Here is a 19,893-nt window from a genome sequence, read left to right as displayed (position 1 = left end):
ACACACAGAGACAAGCTGTTGAGTCTGGTCAGGCAGCCTAGAGACTTGTGGAAATAAATGTGTGATGCGATCAGTGTTTGAACACAGCAGAGATCCTCAGAGTCCTGTTACAGCCAATTACAGGCTTAAGCTGTACATTAAAGGGATAGTGCATGCAAAAAAATTAAATTCTGACATTATTTACTCACTCTCATGTCGTTCCAGACCTGTATGAATTTCGTTCTTTCATGAAACACAAACGGAGGACTTTAAAGGAATGTTCACTCTGCTCTTTTCCATATAATGAAAGCATATAGTGACCAGGTATCACAAGCCCTTAAACATTAATTCATGTAGAATATGAGTTATAGAAATCTGTAATTCAATTTTCACTAGTTAAATTGCAACGTTTGAGATCAGCAATGGAAATGCTACCATTACAATTGCACTAGTAAAAACATTTCATTCATGTCATTACTTGTGGAAATACCCATTCTTGGTATGAAAAATGGAGTTTCAACAAGAAAAGCTGTAATTTTTAATCCCATTTTCACTGGCAGAATTTCACAGATGTGTCATTCACTCCTGTTCAAAACACAACTACAGATATCTATTATTAATTTCTTACTAGTTAAAATTCCAAATACACTAGTAAAAAAAACTAGTAAAAACGAATAATTACACAATTTCTATTTGAAATTACAAATAGAACAAGAATAGGTGCTCTCTTTAGTAATGTTGTAATTTTGTTTTCTTTTTCAAGAATTAATGTTTTTACTAGTGCAAACCTAATTTCATTTTCACAGGATTAATTTAATTGCTGATATCAAGAATTAGCATTTTAACTATTGAAAATGTAATTATAGATATCTACAATTCATATTCTGGACTTGATTAAGTTTCAAAAGGGCTTGCGATAGACCAGGGGTTGTCAATCCTCAAAAAAGGACAAAACAAATTCCATAAAAGTAGTCCATATGACTCGCATGCTATATTCCAAGTCTTCTGAAGCCATACAATAGTGTACAACAGTGTCGGAAATTTAAGTTGTTATTCACTGGAAATCTTCCCCTCTGCGGTAACTTGCTAATTTTATTTGCAATCACAAATCAGATTTGTTGTGTCAAGGTGTGGCACATGTGACGACGTCAATGACACCAAATGCCATTGGTTGTCACGTTGTGTTACTGTGGCAGGATGAGCAAGAGACTGACACAGTGGGTGTGGCGTCAAGCCTCGGAAAGACATTTATTGAAATAATAACAACAGAAAAAGGGGAATAAAGTGTCCAAAGGGGAAGTGTCCAAAACAAAGAGGAATCTTGCATCCTCGCGGTGCATGGGGCTATGTGCAGGAAAGGTAGTGCAGAGAGGGTAAGGTCCAGGTGCTAGTGGGCGGGGTCCTGCAGCCACAAGCGCTCCCCTCGTAGATTCCGAGGCGCGTGGGGCGGCGGCTCTACTTGAGCGGCCCGGCATTCTGCCCGCGTGATCCAATCCCCGGCATCGCATCTAATTCACGCCGGGGGTCCGAAGTGCGGGTCCGGCGACGCATCTAATTTGTGCCGGACCCTCCCCGCACCATTCCTGGACCTAAGAAGACGCCAGCAGTTAGAGACCGGTCTCCTGAGGAGAGGCGCACTCGGGTTTTAAAGGCAGCGGTGATGAGGCTCTTCATTAAGTTCAGGTGAATCCCATCACGCACCGCCAAACGGGAAAAGTCACTGCGCCCCTCCTCTGTCTCCTCTGCCCTCTCCAGTTGTGAGCCTGGCTGAAGAATGGCCCTCTGAAGAGGCGGGGCAACGATGATCCACAGGAGGGGCTTGTCATTTAAATATGCACAATAATTGAGATCTGAGCTGTAAAATCAGAGGGGAAGATTTTCAGTGAATATCATCTTAAATATCCCTTTTTTTTCACACAAAGCTATTGTATGGCTTCATAAGACTAAAGAGTGCACAATCAATATGGTAAAATAGAAAATGTATATTTTCAATGCATGGAAAAGAACAGAATAAAGATTCATCAGAAAATTCTTCTTTTATGTCCTACAGAAGTTAGTAAGTCATAAGGCAGGCCAAAAACATGCGTTAAAACCTACCCATTCAAGTGTTATAACTCTGACGTATTGTGACAGTAGAAATACTTTGCGAACCGAAATATTGGCAAGAGGACATCAGTTTGTTGCTGTTTGCTGTAAGTTATGAGCATGAGAATATTAAAAAAAGCAAATACTGTTTGATGAAGGTCACCTAACGTTAGATTTGGGAAAGCCAGTGTCTTTTTTTTTATTTAAATTTTGCATTTTGTGGCCAGGTGTTACACCAAAACCAATGGCACTTTTTCGGGCGGCACTCTCCCTCTAATGCACCGCGTGGCGGCACGCCAACCCGACGGACTCGAAATGGTGCCTCTCAACCCCGTTCTGTCTCGCTGCCATGGACGTGACAGCTCACAGCTCAATGGCACCCTAGAGAGAGATTCAGCCGAGGAGCCAGAGGGCAGCAAGGCTCCGCCCCTTTCCCAGAATTCTCCTTTTCGGCCTGTGGAAACGAAGTCCAGCCTCGAACAGCAGAGAGGTGAGAGAGTTTCAGCACTATAAAGAGCTCTCTGATTCAATCTGCCCTCCTTCTGAATAAGGAAAGTTAGTGTTTCCCCTAAAGATGTTCAGGAAATTACTGCACTGGCAAATCGTACATTACCCATCATGCAATATTATTTTACCTGACTAGACTGCTGAATACTAGTACTCAGAAGAGCCACTTCAGATTTCTGTCCAATTCTATCCAAATCCATTCTGCAGGGGAGAGTGTTTTTACATAACCTGCAGCTGTGCTCAGTGCAACATTTCATGAACAAGATAAACGATCTTTCAATGTATGAATCAAAGTAAAAAAAAAAAAAAGTAATAAGTTCACGATGCCCCTGCTAGTTCTGGAGTCTAAATTCTTTCTCTCAATGTGTGTGTGTGACAGGAGGACAGCCCGAGCAGCATGAAGATTCGGAGGGTCCTGTGGTGTGTTGGGAACGGCTGGGACTGCCTGATCTGGACTGTAAGGAAAAACCAATCTGGATCTCTAATGGAAGCCTGACCGGAGATCTCATCCAGCCCACAGCGCAGGAGATCTGAACACAGTTTTAATGAAAAACACACATGAACACGGCAAACGTGCATGCGTTCACAAAACACACGGAAGAGAATGTAAGAAATGGGAACGTGGCTGAGTTCAAATCAGGAAATGATCAGTGATGGAATGGTCAGGGACATTAAACTGACTGAGTACAGAGCTGGAACAGACTGATAAGAGAAAGAATTATGGAAATAAACAGAATGAAAAGGAAAGGATGAAGAGACTTTTTAAGGAAGGATGGAGGAATACTCCAAGGCTGAAACGGTCCCATTTGTGGGAGGACTTTTAAAAGCAAAAACTTAGATGACTTATTTATTTTTTGTAGTAGAAAAATATTATTTCATATGAATGTATCTGTTGCAAGAAAAAAGTTTGTCTTTTATATTATTTATGCTTTTGTTTCGGATGAGATACTTTTTATTTTTTGGTGTTTATTTGACTATATTTTTTTTTGTTTATGTTCCACACAGTGTGGAGTTTAGCCATTGTATGTGTAAAGTTTTTTAATAATATAAAGAGAAGATTAAGTATTTCGCCTATCCTTTCCTTTCTTCTGAAGCCCTTAAGCTGTATTTTAATATGTGAAACACAACTTGCCAAAACATGTTTAAAATCTGAGTTTACATTTTTTAATACTATATACATTTAAAATTGGACATCTTTGTAGACAAAGGTCTACAAAAACGCTTTTTTCTGAAAATTGACATTCACTTCATAACTTACATGTTACTGTGATTTGTGTCAACTCCGTCAGACACACTAAAAAGCATGCTATTTTAATTTGATCCATCCAACAATAGTGTAAAGTCTTTAATTATCTAATAATGGTGTTTATTAAAGGAGTTAACTGATAAAATACACTCTATACCTTTTTTTCTGTTTTCACACTATTCCGAAAATTCTGACGGAGTTGACAAAATTGAATATTTTTCCATCTTAACCATGTGTTCCACACTGGAGCCATTTAGTTTTTTTCCTCAGATGATGCTGCCTCTATAACCCAAACTAAAATGCCCAAAACTTATCCCACAATTCTAACATAATTTATCACAATGGGATGACAAAGCTGACATGCTGAAGCTGTAAGCGCAGAGACTTAAACATTGTTTGTTTAAAATAGTAAAAAAATTTAACTTACTAGACCACTTGCCCTACTGTTGCATCCACCATGAGCGGGAAGTGGGAAAGGGGTCCTTAGAGTTACAGCCGACCATGACATTGTCTTACGGAGTTGACGCAAAGTGAGGACACAACTTTTTTTAATAATTTAAAGTTTACTTTATGTATTGTTTGATATCTTACAGATCCCTACCTTTCATTTGATATTTATATTTATACATTTGTTTGGCAGTTTAACATTGTTACCTTTTGCTGAGGACAGGTTAAGTTACATATGCTTCCAAGTACAGAGAATGCATTTTAAAAAATTCTTATGAAATTATTTATATAGATATACTCTAAGTCACACTTAACGCTTTTCCTTCTAAATAATGCTGGTACTAGAGCTCTTGGAAGGCCACATCCACACAAATCTGTTTTTCTTTTGAAATCCAAGTTTTCAGTTTTCTAACGAATGAAATGGCAGAAGAGGTATGGTATGTTGGATAAATATAAATAGACTAAGCTGTGCATTGCACATTAATTATTGCTCAATGGGGCAATTTTAACTGTTCATGAGATGGATAGCCTGATGGAAAAAACTGTTCCTGTGCCTGACAGTTCTGGTGCTCAGGGCTCTGTAGTGCCGGCCAGAAGGCAACAGTTCAAAAAGGTAGTGGGCTGTGTGAGTGGGGTCCAGAGTGATTTTTCCAGCCTTTTTCCTCACTCTGGAAGTGTATAGTTCTTGAAGCGAGGGCAGGGGCAACCAATAATCCTCTCAGCAGTCCGAACTGTCCTTTGTAGTCTTCTGATGTCTGATTTCTTAGCTGAACCAAACCAGACAGTTACTGAAGTGCAGAGGACAGACTCAGTGACCGCTTAGCAGAACTGTATCAGCAGTGCCTGTGGCAGGTTGAACTTCCTCAGCTGGCGAAGGAAGTACAACCTCTGCTGGGCCTTTTTCACAATGGAGTCAATGTGGGTCTCCCACTTCAGGTCCTGTGAGATGGTAGAGCCCAGGGGCCGGTTGCACCAGCTATACGTACATTACAACTTAGCCTAGTTGTGGCGTAAACGGGAACTAATTCACAATTTATGCACATCTAAATATGTGAGCGTTGCACCATTAAACTTAGGTAGGACGTAACACTACGTATAAACTAAAAATTTATGGAAGCATCCAACCAGGAGTAACGGATGGAATAAAAAAGCAGACTCATTTAATGACATCAATGAGCTCATGTTTTGGTTGGCAGGCTTCAATCCTTTCGACATATATGATGATGTTGTCATTTACACTCGTTTACATTTACATGAGAAAACATTATGTAAAAAACGTACTTCTTTTGCATGAAACCGATCTAACGGTGCACTTTCCTGTGTACTCCACCTGGTGTCAAATTTCAATATATATGAAATAGATATTAAAATTAATAAATGTCTATTTTTCCAGCCTGTTGTATAAGTAATTATTTATTTATTGTCCCTTTTTCATTTTAGATACAGTTATTAAATATTGTTATTTACATAGGCTAAATATACCATTAATGAAATCTAATTTTATTACATATTGTATTTTAATGGGGATATAATTTATTACAGCTGACAGTTACATGAGCAAACAAGGTTTGAACATCAACCAATGAGATAAAACTGAAATGCACGGCTTTTTAACACTTCTGTGTACAAATTTGAAGGCTGCTTATTGGATCAATGCAGGTAAACGTCATATTATGCAACAACGCATTACTTTACGGAGAGTTTACAACCTACTAGTTAAGTCTTGCTTTAAGAACAGGTGGTGCAACCAAATTAAGCACTGACTTAGTTACAAACTAACTAGTACTTACTAAGCCCTTAGTGTGAACTTTACATCCTAATTTACGTGAGAACTTACGCACAGCTGGTGCAACCCTACCCAGGAACCTGAATGACTCCACTGCTGCCACAGTACTGTTCAGAATGGTGAGCGGGGTCAGTGTTGGGGTGTTCTTCCTGAAGTCCACATTCATCTCCACTGTTTTGAGCATGTTCAGCTCCAGGTTGTTTTGACTGCACCAGACTGCCAGCTGTTCAACCTCCCTTCTGTATGCAGACTCATCGTCATCCTGGATGAGGCCGATGACGGTAGTGTTGTCTGTGAATTTCAGGAGCTTGACAGAGGGGTCCTTGGCGGTGCAGTCATTTGTGTACAGGGAGATTTTACATAAGAGGTGTAAAGATAGCGTAATGAATGTGTTTTTAAACGAAAACGTACTAATGTGGTCGTGGCCTAAGAATGGCCCTCGTTTACGCTGACTCAAGAGGTAAACAATGACGTAAACAAAACCAAACCAGAGACAATTTAGCAGAAATGGACCACTTGTATTAAAATGAATAGGAGAATTTGGAATGGCTAACAGATGTAGAAAAGGAGGTCCCGCCTTACAGGTAAAAGAGCCAATCGTCTTTTAGATGCAGACTTCGCCTGTCAATTAACTCGAGAATGTGCATGTGCAATAGCTGAACTAGCCTAAAAAATAGAGGTTTTTTTTTTTCTTTTTTTTTTTTTTTGCGTGATCTGAGCTAAAGAAGCACAATTGATGATACCATTATTGTCAGATTTTACTGCTGATTTGAAATATGTTCTTTGATCGTAATCTTGACCAAACATTTTGGAGATTTCTGTCTTTCCCCATTTAAGTAGATAGGACCTGTACTTTGATGCTACTTGTTTACATTGAAAATAGCTGTCCACGACTGTTCCAAAGATGGCCACCGAGTGAATTGACTTGCCTTGAAAAGGACCTTGACCAAACGCGGCGCATCACTGCCTTTGTTTACAACTCTTACTTTTAGTTTTAAGAACATATTTTAACATCGGAAGTAAAGCCCAGAACCGCCTTTTCTTGAGTGGAGATGCACAGAACCGTGGCAGATTGGGCAACATTACCAGCACCCTGTCGGTGGAAAAGGGGTATCAGAAGTATTTACCCCCCCAAATATCCTGTAATTACAGCAGGTCTTTGAAGTTTGACCCCATTCATCCTTTCACTCGTAGAGTGACCCACAGCTGCTTGAGGGTCCCTCATAAACCTCTTAATTTCCCAGCCACACCTCCTCACATCTCTCACGTCTTTTTGTTAACCATAAACAAACATGAGTGTGCTTTGATGACCTTTGACCCTCCCAGTCTATGTTGAAGGGAGCTGGGTGTGTTGACAACACACAAGTGTTTTGTTTGGTTGCTGAGTGGAGCTCATTACTGTGGTCTCCTTATTTCAGGTTCAGATGTGGGTAGACTGTCTATACAAGCAGCGGGTCTTGTGGCGGATGGTGCATCATCATGTTTGCAGTCTTTTAACTGCTGATTTCAGGGTAGTACACTGCAAAAAATTCAAGTCTTAAAGGAATAGTTCACCCAAAAATAAAAATTCTGTCATAATTCACTCAAATTCCTAAATTGTTCCAAACCTATACGTCTTTCTTTCTTATGTGGACACAACAGGAGAAATCACTTTAAAGGTGCACTCAGTAATTTTTTGTTTATGTCGTTTTGAACTTACACTAACACCTAGTGGTGGGGATGCAGCATAATTTAAACTCATTATTTCACAGTTACTAATGCCATTGTAGAAATTCACTATTCACAGTAAGCCATGATTAATTTATGAGTGAAAATGTCCAATAAAAGGGTAGTAGCTGAGATTGAGTAGTTTTTGACAGGTCATGTGATCTCAAAATGGCAGCCCCCATGAGTGGGCCCTCTCCATGTATAAAACAGCTTTTATAATGTTACTGATATGACTGGAGTCTTCATCTAATAGTTATACAATACAATAGAGTTATCATGATTGTATATATACGTTTCTAAGTTACCAATAATTTCTTTAGTATTTAAACTTTTTTTAATGAAGAAAAATTTACTGAGTGCACATTTAATGCTAAAAAAAAAAAAGGACAAATATCATAGATATAGTCCATGTGACTCGTGCCTTCTGATGGCATATAATAGATTTTGGTGAGAAACAACCTAAAATTTAAGTTGCATGTTCACACAATAACTTTCATTGTTTTTACCACTAAACAAAGCAAGTTATATTTAATCAAAAAAAGTTAATTTATTAAAATGATATACATTTTTGCATTTGCACTCGATATGGACAAAAGTGTCCAGAGTGTTTAATTCTGATATTTATTTAAACGTAGCCTTGAGCATATGGCTGAACCCTAAACTATGTATTAATAAGTCCCCTTTCTGTTGGTCAGAGTGGATTGTGAGGGGGGTTAATGCACTTGGTGACCTATATGAGAGTGGAATATTGAGATCTTTTGGAAATTTGATTCAACATTTTGGGATTCCCAGATCTCAATTTTATAAGTATTTACAGCTGCGCCACCTGCTCTGCTCTGTTGTTGGGAGTAGCATACGCCCCCCCTAGAGCGGCAGATACTCTGGAAGTGGTGATTACTGCTTTTGGGAAGGGTCATGAGACATCAGTGTATTACTCCCTGTTAATTCAGACTCTGGGGGACGGAGCTTTAAATTCTCTCAAAAGATTATGGGAGAACGATTTAAATTTGTTATTGGAGGAGGGAGTGTGGGCAAGGATTCTAAAAAACATAAAGTCTGCATTTAGAGATGCAAGGGTTCGCCTTATGCAATTTAAGATTTTACATAGATTTTATTGGACCCCCTCTAGATTGTATAGGCTTGGTCTTAAGGACACACCCATCTGCTGGCGATGCCATTCTGAAGATGGAGACACCATCCATGTTTTTTGGGGGTGCCGTAAGATCCGAGAATTTTGGCTGAAGGTGCAAAGTTTTGTGTGTGATGTGTTGGGCACTCAGGTCTCGTTCTGCCCCAGACTCTGTATTTTGGGAGATAGAGAGGTCATGGATTTGGTAGATAAGTACATGAAGGACTGGGTTTTGACCAGTGTGATGATTGGTAGGCAGGTTATTTTGAGGAGTTGGAAGTTGGATGGAGCACCCTCGTTCCCGGAGTGGTGCGCGGAGATGGGGAGGGTGGCTGCCTTCGAGGAGGGGTCGAGCATAAGGATGGGGGTTAGGGAATCTTACAATAAGAAATGGGCAATTATTTAGCATTTTTGAGTGAATCTTGAGGAGGGGCGGTGGAGGGAGTAATTTAGAGGTTTTTTTTTTTTTTTTTTTTTTTTTTTATTATACTTGATTATTGTATGTTATTTTATGTTGTTGTTTTAGTTTTGTGTTTTTTTTTCTGTGTGTGTCTATATTCTATTGACCACAGGGGTGTTCGTGGGGGGGTCAGGGTGGGTTGAGAGTTTGGTAGGGGGAGGGGATATAGTGGGGGTTTAAAGTTTAAAGTGTTTGATTCATTCTATATATGTTGTTGTATTTTTTGTGTTAATTTATGGGGAAAAAAATGATATAAATTATTGAAACATTATTGTAAGAATTGTTTTTGGGGTTTTTTCAGTGCTGCCATAGTATGTAACCTAACCTAACTTATATTTATGAGCTTCGCCATACTGTGACATCACAACCAGCCAGTCTGTTGTCCTTGTCCCCACCTCTTTTCGATGTTGAACTTCTGTATATTTTGGCCTGACCTCTAACTGAAAATGCCTTGAGTAAATTATACTGAACAAAAATATAAACGCAACATACAACAATTTCAAAGATTTTACAGTTCAGTTTAGTTACAGTTCATTTAAGGAAATCAGTCAATTGAAATAAATTCATTAGGCCCTAATCTAATCTAATCAATGCGTATGGAAAATTTCTGGGATCTTTTATTTCAGCTCATGAAACATGGAACCAACACTTTATATGTTGCGTTTATATTTTTGTTCATGTAGATGCATATGGTGGCTAACAGAGCTGGTAGGTCTTTATTGATGGTGCTTTCTGTGTGTGACTGCCTGCCCATTGCTGCCTCCAGGCACTTAGGCCTGCTGGCTATGCCCAGCAATCCTTATAACATCATGATGCTCACTTACATGTGTCATTCTTGGTTTGAGAGAAAAATTTAGATGGAGGAAAGACTGGAGGTCTAATTGCTGCTAGACTGTGGGAAAGCATTTAGCGTTCAATATAGGACAATCCGAGGTGGTTTCTTGAGTTTTGGCTGAATTTACAGTGTCTGGACATTAAAATTTCCCTTCTGCTCCACTGGGCTTCAACTGCAGAACCAGAGTCAGGATCCAAACAACACGCACTGGAAGGCCCAGAGACTTGAAGCATATGCTATCATATAAGGATATCGTAGCTTATCCTTTTAGATTCGTAACTGGATTTTATTAATTTGAATAATTAATTTGAGTACTTACCGGTTCACAGTACCTGTGAATAATTTAGTCTACAGAGTACAGGCAGTTTTTCTTCTGTAAAGCCACTTTTCAGAGTCTCCTGCTATGATGTAGTTTCTTTATTTGATGTAAATCAGTGGGTGATTCCATATAGCCTGCAAATAATTTTTGTCTGACCCTCCGTCTGATTTTGATAAAATCTGATATAATCAGTCTAAACATCCGAGCATTCTCTGCGCAAAACTCAATGGTGTGTTTAACAACGCTCATCAGAAGTGCATCAGCTGTCATCAAAAGTGTTCCATGTTCCAGTTCCGGACAGGAGTAAGAGTGTTTAAGCTTGTCTGGGCACAGTTCAGTTACACTGGCTCTCCAAAACATGAACTAGTAACTTTTAGGTGAGCACATTTTATTGCATTTTATTCAATCAAATGTATTTAAGCAAATTGCAATCTCAGCAAATTGCATAGCTGCTGGGTGCAGTCAAAACAACAGATTTAGCGCATCTGTACCTAAAGAGATGCCTAAAGATATAGTGCTAAATGCAGTTTTCATGGCACAAATACCCATCTTCCAGGTCAGTTCAGAGTGCTAGATTGTGGAGGATGCAGCAGATTACCACAATCTGGCACACTTTGCTGAGATTGTACAGCATCACTGCAATCCAGACACCTGAATCGATTATTTATAATGCCGAAATTGTGCTTAGACACTGCACATCAAGATATATGGCCAGTTACAATGCTCTTCTCCATCATATGTTCATCATTTGGTGAATAACTGCTGCTATTGATCAACAGAAAATGTACATAAATATCTCTTTTTAATAAAATTCCATTTACCACCTGCTTTTCATGGGCGGTAATTTTAATTGCACTGAATTTTGTGAATAAAGCGCAATTCAGAATCAGTATCAGAATGAACTTTATTGCCAAGTATGCTTACACATACAAGGAATTTGTCTTGGTGACAGAAGCTTCCAGTGCACAAACAATACGGCAACAAGACAGAGATAATAATACAAATAAAAAGTGAATAGAAAATAAACTATATATGGAAATACACAATAGGACAATATATGTATATATATACTGTATACATATATACATACTGTATTTACAATATACAAATACAAATCTGTTATATACAGAAGCAAGGGAATGTAATGGCAGAAGAGGTTGGATGTGTTGGACAAATATAAGAAAGACTAAACTGTGTATTGCACATAGTTATTGCTCAATGGGGCAATTTTAACTGTTCATGAGATGGATAGCCTGATGGAAGAAACTGTTCCTGTGCCTGACGGTTCTGGTGCTCAGGGCTCTGAAGTGCCGGCCAGAAGGCAACAGATCAAAAAGGTAGTGGGCTGGGTGAGTGGGGTCCAGAGTGATTTTCCAGCCCTTTTCCTCACTCTGGAAGTGTATAGTTCTTGAAGGGAGGGCAGGGGGCAACTAATAATCCTCTCAGCAGTCCGAACTGTCCTTTGTAGTCTTCTGATATCCGATTTTGTAGCTGCACCAAACCAGACAGTTATAGAAGTGCAGAGGACAGACTCAATGACTGCTGAGTAGAACTGTTATCAGCAGCGCCTGTGGCAGGTTGAACTTCCTCAACTGGCAAAGGAAGTACAACCTCTGCTATTGATAGTAAGCCTAATTTTCATATAAAGGAGGTGTGTTTGCACTGAAAAAATTAGCTATGTCCCAAATGACTGTTCTCTATATGAATTTTCAGTGTTGAATCGTCTCATGGAACGCAAATGTTTTTTACTTCACGGAAGTATTCACAGTATTTCAGCTGATGGAAGTGACAACTTTCAATTTCACACGAAGTATTGTTGCTAGCTTTAGCACGTTAGCTAGCCACAGTCCTAACAGATATTTCCGTTGTCTCAGATAAAGTACATATTCATACAGTGTGAGGTAATGGGAAAACATGCAAGGTTCTTCAAAGAAGTTTCAGTAGTTGCTACAATCATCATTAATTATAATTGATTTGTCATACCATCGTGGCCAGGTAACCCTGTTACATAGGGTAAGCCACGACCGCTGAGTACATGTCCATCATTCGCGGTCATTTTGGTTGAAAAGTACATAATCAGGGTACTCGTAGTACTCTTCTTTTCTTGCATTTTCAGTGAACACACAACATACTCCACTCCAAAATGGCAAAGAATAGCGCAGAAGTATGCAATTTAGGATGCATTAATACTCATGGCGCAGTTCTATTTCTGTGAATTTAGCAGCTTGTTAATCTGGATTGTGGGTGTTTAGTGCAGGGGTTCCCAAACTTTTCAGCCCACAACCCTCAAAATAATGGTGCCAGTGACTCGTGACCCCCCGCCACTATCCTCAGAGGTGGTTAAAGTATACAAATGTAGTAGGCCTATCCAAACAGCATAATGACAACAACACAACAGAACACAACAGCCTAACAACAATAATATTATTTAAAAGTAGCCAAATTTAGTCATTACTTTCATTTCAGTGTTAACCTCACCTAATGAGATGGGTGTGCACAAAGCTTTGAGCACAGCAAGTCCATTCTTGGTTTAATTTTGGAGACCGCCACTCGGAGATCATCCTCTACATTCAGTCGCGATCTGTATTTATTTTTAAGGCATGTGAGTGCCGAGAAAGTCTTTTCACAAGTAGGTAGTGCCAAATGGCATCAGTACATCCATAGTGGCCTTGGATAACTGTGGGTATTCCCTCTCTACTGAAATCCAAAACTCAGCCAGCGTCTTGGAATTAAACGCTGTCTTTAATGTTCGGTCGCTTGACAGTTCAACCAATGCTTCCTCCATGTCAGATGTCAGGTGATTTGCCCTCGTTTCAGGGAATGGTGATCTTATCCAGTCATATTGTTCTGGAGCTGTTTCGTCTGGGAAATACTTGTTAAAGTGTTCCAGGAGGGCTTGAAGGTGGGTAGTGATAGACATCTTCACTATGTTAACACTCAGTTTATTTTCCTCCATGAATTCGTCCAGCTCAGAAAATATATAAATCCTACCCATTTCAACTCGCTCAATCCAGCGCTCGAGTTTTCTTGTGAATGTGTGGATTTTATCATTCAGCGACATGATGCTTGTGTTTTCACCTTGCAATGACATATTAACCCTGTGAGGGCCATGGTTGTAATATTACAACAATTATTTTGAGCTATCCTAAAAAAAACATCTTTAAGTTTTTTTTTTTCAGACCACATTTAAATAATCAATGGGTCATGTTGGTCCGCCTCTGAATCCTATTCACCATTAAAATGTATAAAGGTTTATTACAATGTGTACAACATGTAGATATTTAGCTACTATAAAATTTGTTTTAAAAAAATTATTTTGAGCTTATTATATTTGTGTTGCTATTTTACAACACTGGTTGAGTCAGGTAGCATTTTTCCATGGGTGGGGGTGCACATTGCACTTCTCACATGTGCCCAAATGGAAAACTAATACTAATAGAGATATAATGTCTTTGATTATTCACTATAACTAAGTTCTAAATGTGTTTTCTTTGTTAACATTTTGAATTTAGACCCGAATTGAATAAATTACTACATTCTAATTGTAAAAAATTACATCGAACTGGCCCTGGGCTTTGTTTGTTAGTCAGAAACAGTTGTGCAGAAACAGGTTCTGGATGTTTTTGAATGTTTTAGAGGATAGATGTAGCATAATTCTGGGGCTTGTGAGAATATGTGTTTTCTTTGTTAAAATTTTGAGTTTAGGCCAGAATTGAATCAGTCAGTAAATAATTTCTGGTTGCAGTATTTGAAATTGTATCTTGTCAGTAACAAAAATACATTGAACTGGCCCTGGGCTTTGTTTGTTAGTCAGAAACAGTTGGGCAGAAACAGGTTCTGGAATGATTTAGGTGATGGCTCTTGCATTGGAATGAATGATTTAGGTGATGGTTGTTGCATTGTTCTGGGACAGGTGGGAATATTCTAAATGGTTCTGAATGTTTTAGCTGATGGTTGTTGCATTGGAATTAATGCTCTGGAATGATTTAGGAGTGAATAATACAATATTTTGTGAATATTGTGTGAATAGTTTTTAAATAATTACTACTTTTCCAATTTCAGAATGCCACCAGTAAGGAAAGGACCTGTGTATAGTGTGCAGGATGTCCTTGCTATCATCCAAAATGGAGAGAGTGACCTTGAGTTGGATTCAGATGACAGTGATGCAAGTGATAGAGAAACAGATGAAGATGCCGGTGAAGTGGACAAAGAAAACCAACAACCCACTGAACCCACTGACTGCCCAGACGATGATTATGAGGACATTGAACTACAACCAAAGAAACCGACCATGTCCCGTGACCGGTATCACTGGCTGAAAAGGGATTTTGTCAGTCCCAATACTGATTTTTCTGGTCCAGATGTCACGAATGGTGATGTTTCCATCCACACACCACTGGAGTACTTCCAGAGGTTCATGTCAGAAGACATGCTTCAGGCTCTGACACAAAACACAAACGAGTACAGCTTTCAAAAGACTGGAAGATCTGTTAACACCAATAAAAAATAAATTGAGAAAGTGATTGGAATTTACTTGAAGATGGGCCTAGTTCAAATGTCTGGTGTCAGTATGTATTGGGAGACAGCCCTGCGGTACGACCAAGTTTCAGATGTGATGTCACGCAACAGATTCCAAGAACTGCTGAGATCGTTACATTTTGTCAACAACTTGACAGTGCCAGAGACAGAAAAGACAGACAAACTGTGGAAACTAAAACCTTGGCTTGACTCATTCAGAGAAAAGTGTCTGCAGGTTGTACCGGAAGAACACAACTCTGTGGATGAGATGATGATCCCTTTCAAAGGGAAATTCAGCGGAATAAAGCAGTTTCTGTGAGGAAAGCCACACCTGTGGGGGTTCAAATTATGGGTGAGAAGTGGAATCTCTGGCATGGTCTGTGATTTTGAGGTGTACTAAGGCAGTGTCAATGGACATTGAGCCAAATCTGAACTTGGATTGTCAGGGGATGTTGTGATGAAGCTTGCTTCCACACTTCCAGAAGGGCAGAACTACAAAATCTATGCAGACAACTATTTCACCTGCATCCCATTGGTAGTTCAGCTCCTTCGTTGTGGAATTTATTACGTGGGAACAACCAGACAGGTACGCCTACCCAACTGTAACCTTGCAGATGAGAAGAACTTGAAGAAGAGTGGGAGAGGAAGCTTTGACTTAAGAGTCAAGGGGAACCAAAACATCTGTGCTGTCAAATGGTTTGACAACAGGGCGGTGACACTTGTGTCATCCTTTGCTGGTCCAGAACCTGTGCAGAAAATTAAACGCTGGGACAAAGCCACCAAAACCTACATTGAAGTTGAGAGGCCTTACATTGTGGAAACTTACAACAAATTCATGTGAGGTGTGGATTTATTGGATTCATTTGCTGCCAAATATAAGTTCTGCATAAAATCAAAACGGTGGTACCTGTACATCTTCTGGCACACCATTATTCTCGCTGTGATCAATGCTTGGCTCCTCTACAAGCGAGACTGTAAAGCGATCAATATTTTGCCAAAAGAGATGCTGAACAGGAGACAGTTTCAGGCAGAACTAGCAGATTCTCTTATCCTGGTGAGAATGCATTTCTGCTATTAAACACTGTCTTTGGGACTACCATACCTGAACTTTGGGACTAAGTCTAAGTTCAGTTTTGTAAAAACATTTTTTCCTGTTTTCCTATATTTTTTATTAATAAATTACAATTCATAAAAAAATATGACTGTTGTGTGATTATTATTCATGATATATACAGTTATAGGGCTACATAAGCAATCAACTGTGCAAACGAACACTTAGTTGTTCTGTATATTTGTTCAGACAATGCAAGTACAAATACAGGATTTCTGCTGCCCTCCCTAACCACTGTTGTAATATTACAACGTGTCATTAAAAAATTACTAATACATAAAAACTTTTTAAAAACTTTTTTCTGCATCAGAGGCCTCCTACAACAACATCTGAAAGGTAAAAATTTTTTTTTTGCTAATTTATTTTACAATTTGGCCTTCACAGGTTTAAGTCCATTCAGTTTTTCAAATATGCAAGACAAATACGCTAGCTTTGTTTACCAGTCCGGATCAATGAGGTGGTCAGCGAGCTGGGACCCATGAGATATAAGCGCACTTCATCCTGCAACTCATAAAGGCGGCTGAGCACATTCCCTCGCAAAAGCCACCTGACTTCTGTATAACAGCAAGCACTCATGCTCTGATCCCAGTTCAATACAGAGAGTGGCAAATAGTCTGATACTGAGTGGATGCGCTTTTATGTAGTTGATAAATTTTATCGCAGTCTCAAGAACAAGTTTAAGTTCTGGGTCAAGTGTTTTGCTTGCAAGAGCTTCTCTGTGTATAATACAATGCGTGAAATTTACGTGAGGCGCCACCTGTAAGACTCTTGCTTTAAGACCTTTCTTTTTCCCCAGCATCGCTCCAGCACCGTCTGTACACACACTGATGCACTCGTCCCCAGACAGTCCCTCTCCTTTTAGACTGCTGGGCTAAATGTGCTCGTTATAATTATATATGTATATATGGTGGTATTTTTACCAGCTGAGAACAAAAGAAGAGCTAATAAAATGTGTAAAGGAGTCAAAACAGCGCCAGGAATTCCTATGTTGCACACACAAACGAAGATATGCTGCAAGGACAGCTGACGGCGGTTCCAACGCCTGTACCAAACTGTAATGGGCAACATAGCTCCTATGATGAGAAGAACCAGGTATGCTTGAGGTCAGTATTAGGCAAATTACTTCCTGTTTTTGGTCTGTTTAGACGTCTTTAGTCCAGGTTGCGTTCATATATCAATCGAACCACACCAGAGTTCGTTTGGAAGCAGACCGAGACCCACTATTCAGTCGGTCTCGGTCCGCTTGTTTGGTGCGCACCAAGGTTCGGGTGACAGCATTCACACTTGTTCAAATAAACCGCACTAACAGAGCAATCGCACCAGAGTTCGTTTTAATCAAACCAAACCTGCCAAGTGTGAACACACCCTTTGTTTGTTGTCAAGTTTTGTGAAAATGTCCTCGCCTGTGCACGTTCCCTCCAGCGGGGTGCAGAACAGTATGTCCTCATTAAGTTTTCCGTCAAAACTATATCTGACGAATACAAGCAGCTGGGCAGAGTTTGATATATCTGTGGATTCATCTAACTGTAAAGCGTATTTTTTCCCTTTCTTCACTCTGCCCACCAGCTGACACTTTATGTCCTGGGCCATGTTGGAGATGCGCCGGGCAATAGTCCCGTTAGACAGCGGCACTGATTCTAGCTCACGGGCCAGTTTATCCCCATGCATAGCCCGACTTATAGCTATAGCAGCGGGTTTGATAAGGGTTTCCCCGATCGTGTGTGGCTTTTTTGCCTGTGCAATTAAATATGCCACCTCATATGATGCCTGTTGAGCTTTGGCAGGGATTGTTGTCTGTTTAGTTAGGACTTTCTTTTGGCCTTGCAACTCTCGCTCCTTTCGCCAGAAAAAATCTACTGTTTAGCAACGAGAGAGGGGTGCTTGGTTTATAAGTGTCGTAGCATTTTTACAGGCTTTAGGCTTTCATGTGCAAGCACCTCAGTGCACACTACACATTGGGGATGTTGTATTTTGTTGACGATGACACATGTGAATCCATACTGGATAAATTCCTCTCGATACTTTCGGCACTTGGAGTAAGGCTGATCCGACTGTTGATGGATGTCCTCCTTATGCACACGCCGGTCTCTTCCCGTACCTGAGGTCGATGGCCTTTCTGCAGTGGTGCTTCTCCGCTCTCCTCTGCTGGCCTCTGGAAAATTTTATTTGCATGGTTTTATTTTTAATTTAACGACTATTTTTATCTTTTGTTACAATTATGGCTAAAACATACTATTTCTAATCATTTAAAAATGTTATTTGATTTCTGGAATCAGAATTCTTGTCCCAGAATATTTCCACCAAGTTACTGAAATCATTTGCTCTTACACTCTACTGACAAAGAGTCCAGAGACAAAGGATGGGAAAATGAAGTTGAGGAAGAACAAAAAAGAACGAATGAAAGATGAGAAAAAGAGAAGAATTGATGTTGAAAGAGGTCTCAGGTCATTTGATGAGATGAAGATAAGGTTGAGGATAAAGACCTGCTTCTATTTGAAGTCACTCTCTACTCACTCTTCCTCAAACCCTGCCCTGTTGCCTCCTACATGGCACTCAAACCCCTTATTAAGGGCACCATGGGAACAAATGTGCCCATTGTCCACCCCAAAAATTCCTCTCCCAGTCTCTGAGTGGACCTGTTAGCGCCCTCTCCAGCCCCCTCCTCCACCTACCATTCTTCGCCTGTCTATTTGGCACACCCTGAATAAATGTAACACTCATGAATTAGGCTGCGTTTCTTTCTCTTGTTCTGAGAGTGGCCTGATTTGACTTGGCTTGCAGGTTTGCTATCCACGAGAAATTACAGAACCACACAAAGACACAGAGAAATGGCCCTGCCCCAGACTATTATTTTAGGCAAATTTCAGCCCCATAATCAGTGTTGTACAAATAAACTACCATTTCATGACTGTTATCTTGGCGGCCAACAGGAAGTGTATGCACAACCTTCCACATCAGCTGATGATTGGGTTTATTTTTTCTAGCTTATATGTTACTTCATATGGAGCTTGAATTATACATGGATATCACTGTATTTCTGTTGTTTGGAAGGACTATAACTCTCGCAGGAGTCGGACAGTCTCATAAAGTTAAATGTGTGAGCTTCCTGTCTTTACTGAGGTCAGAATCCACCACTTTTATTTTCCATGTGTTGGTGCTGCTGCTCGTAATTAGACCAACAATGACAAGTCAGGTAAACATGCTGACAGGGCAAGCCGTTACCTCAGTCAACCTTTACAACATTTTCCGAAACTGACTGATGCTGTGTAATGTGTAATGAGTTAAATGTTAAGTCTTAAAATTAAGTTGTTTTAACTTACATTTTTCTTACTTCTTTTGGTGTAGCGAAAGGCTGGTGTGTCCCTATCTATATTGCCACTTACTGTGATTTCGCCAAGTACCATATGTTTCTAGATCAACATAATTTTTGGTCCTTGGACAAAATTCCGATCAACCAATCATATTTTAGGTGTAGGATTAGGCTTAGTATGGGACTTAGGTTAGGGCCTTGATAGACATTGTTATCAACCTATTATTTCTGTTTGATTTTAGGGGTAGGTTATAGTTGACTATCAGGGAGTAATTTACTAATCTACAGTACATTCATCCATAGCGTGACAGTAGTTCAGCTGATCTCAAAATGTTTTAGCCTTTCCAGTTATGAGCTAATTAACGCGTGGTCATATTTACCTTTGCATGGCAAAATTCAATGGCCGAAATACAGTTATCTCAATGGCAATCCGCATGATCAGGAATTTTGTAGG

The 19,893-nt window shown here is 39.7% G+C and overlaps 1 protein-coding gene across 1 annotated transcript in view; it reads left to right on the top strand.

The window, feature by feature from the left end:
* The window catches only part of LOC127416744 (cell adhesion molecule-related/down-regulated by oncogenes-like), a 69,906-nt gene extending 66,270 nt beyond the window's left edge, over positions 1-3,636 (top strand). Inside the window, exons 18-19 of the mRNA XM_051656263.1 lie at positions 2,292-2,554; positions 2,951-3,636. Coding sequence (XP_051512223.1) covers positions 2,292-2,554; positions 2,951-3,105 — 418 coding nt within the window. The 3' untranslated portion in view covers positions 3,106-3,636. The remainder of the gene's footprint in view (positions 1-2,291; positions 2,555-2,950) is intronic.
* The last annotated feature ends 16,257 nt before the right edge of the window (positions 3,637-19,893 follow it).

Source organism: Myxocyprinus asiaticus, chromosome 26, assembly GCF_019703515.2.
Source record: "Myxocyprinus asiaticus isolate MX2 ecotype Aquarium Trade chromosome 26, UBuf_Myxa_2, whole genome shotgun sequence".
Taxonomy (NCBI): domain Eukaryota; kingdom Metazoa; phylum Chordata; class Actinopteri; order Cypriniformes; family Catostomidae; genus Myxocyprinus; species Myxocyprinus asiaticus.
Note: the sequence above shows the minus strand (reverse complement) of the source record. Positions and strands in the feature narration are given on the sequence as shown.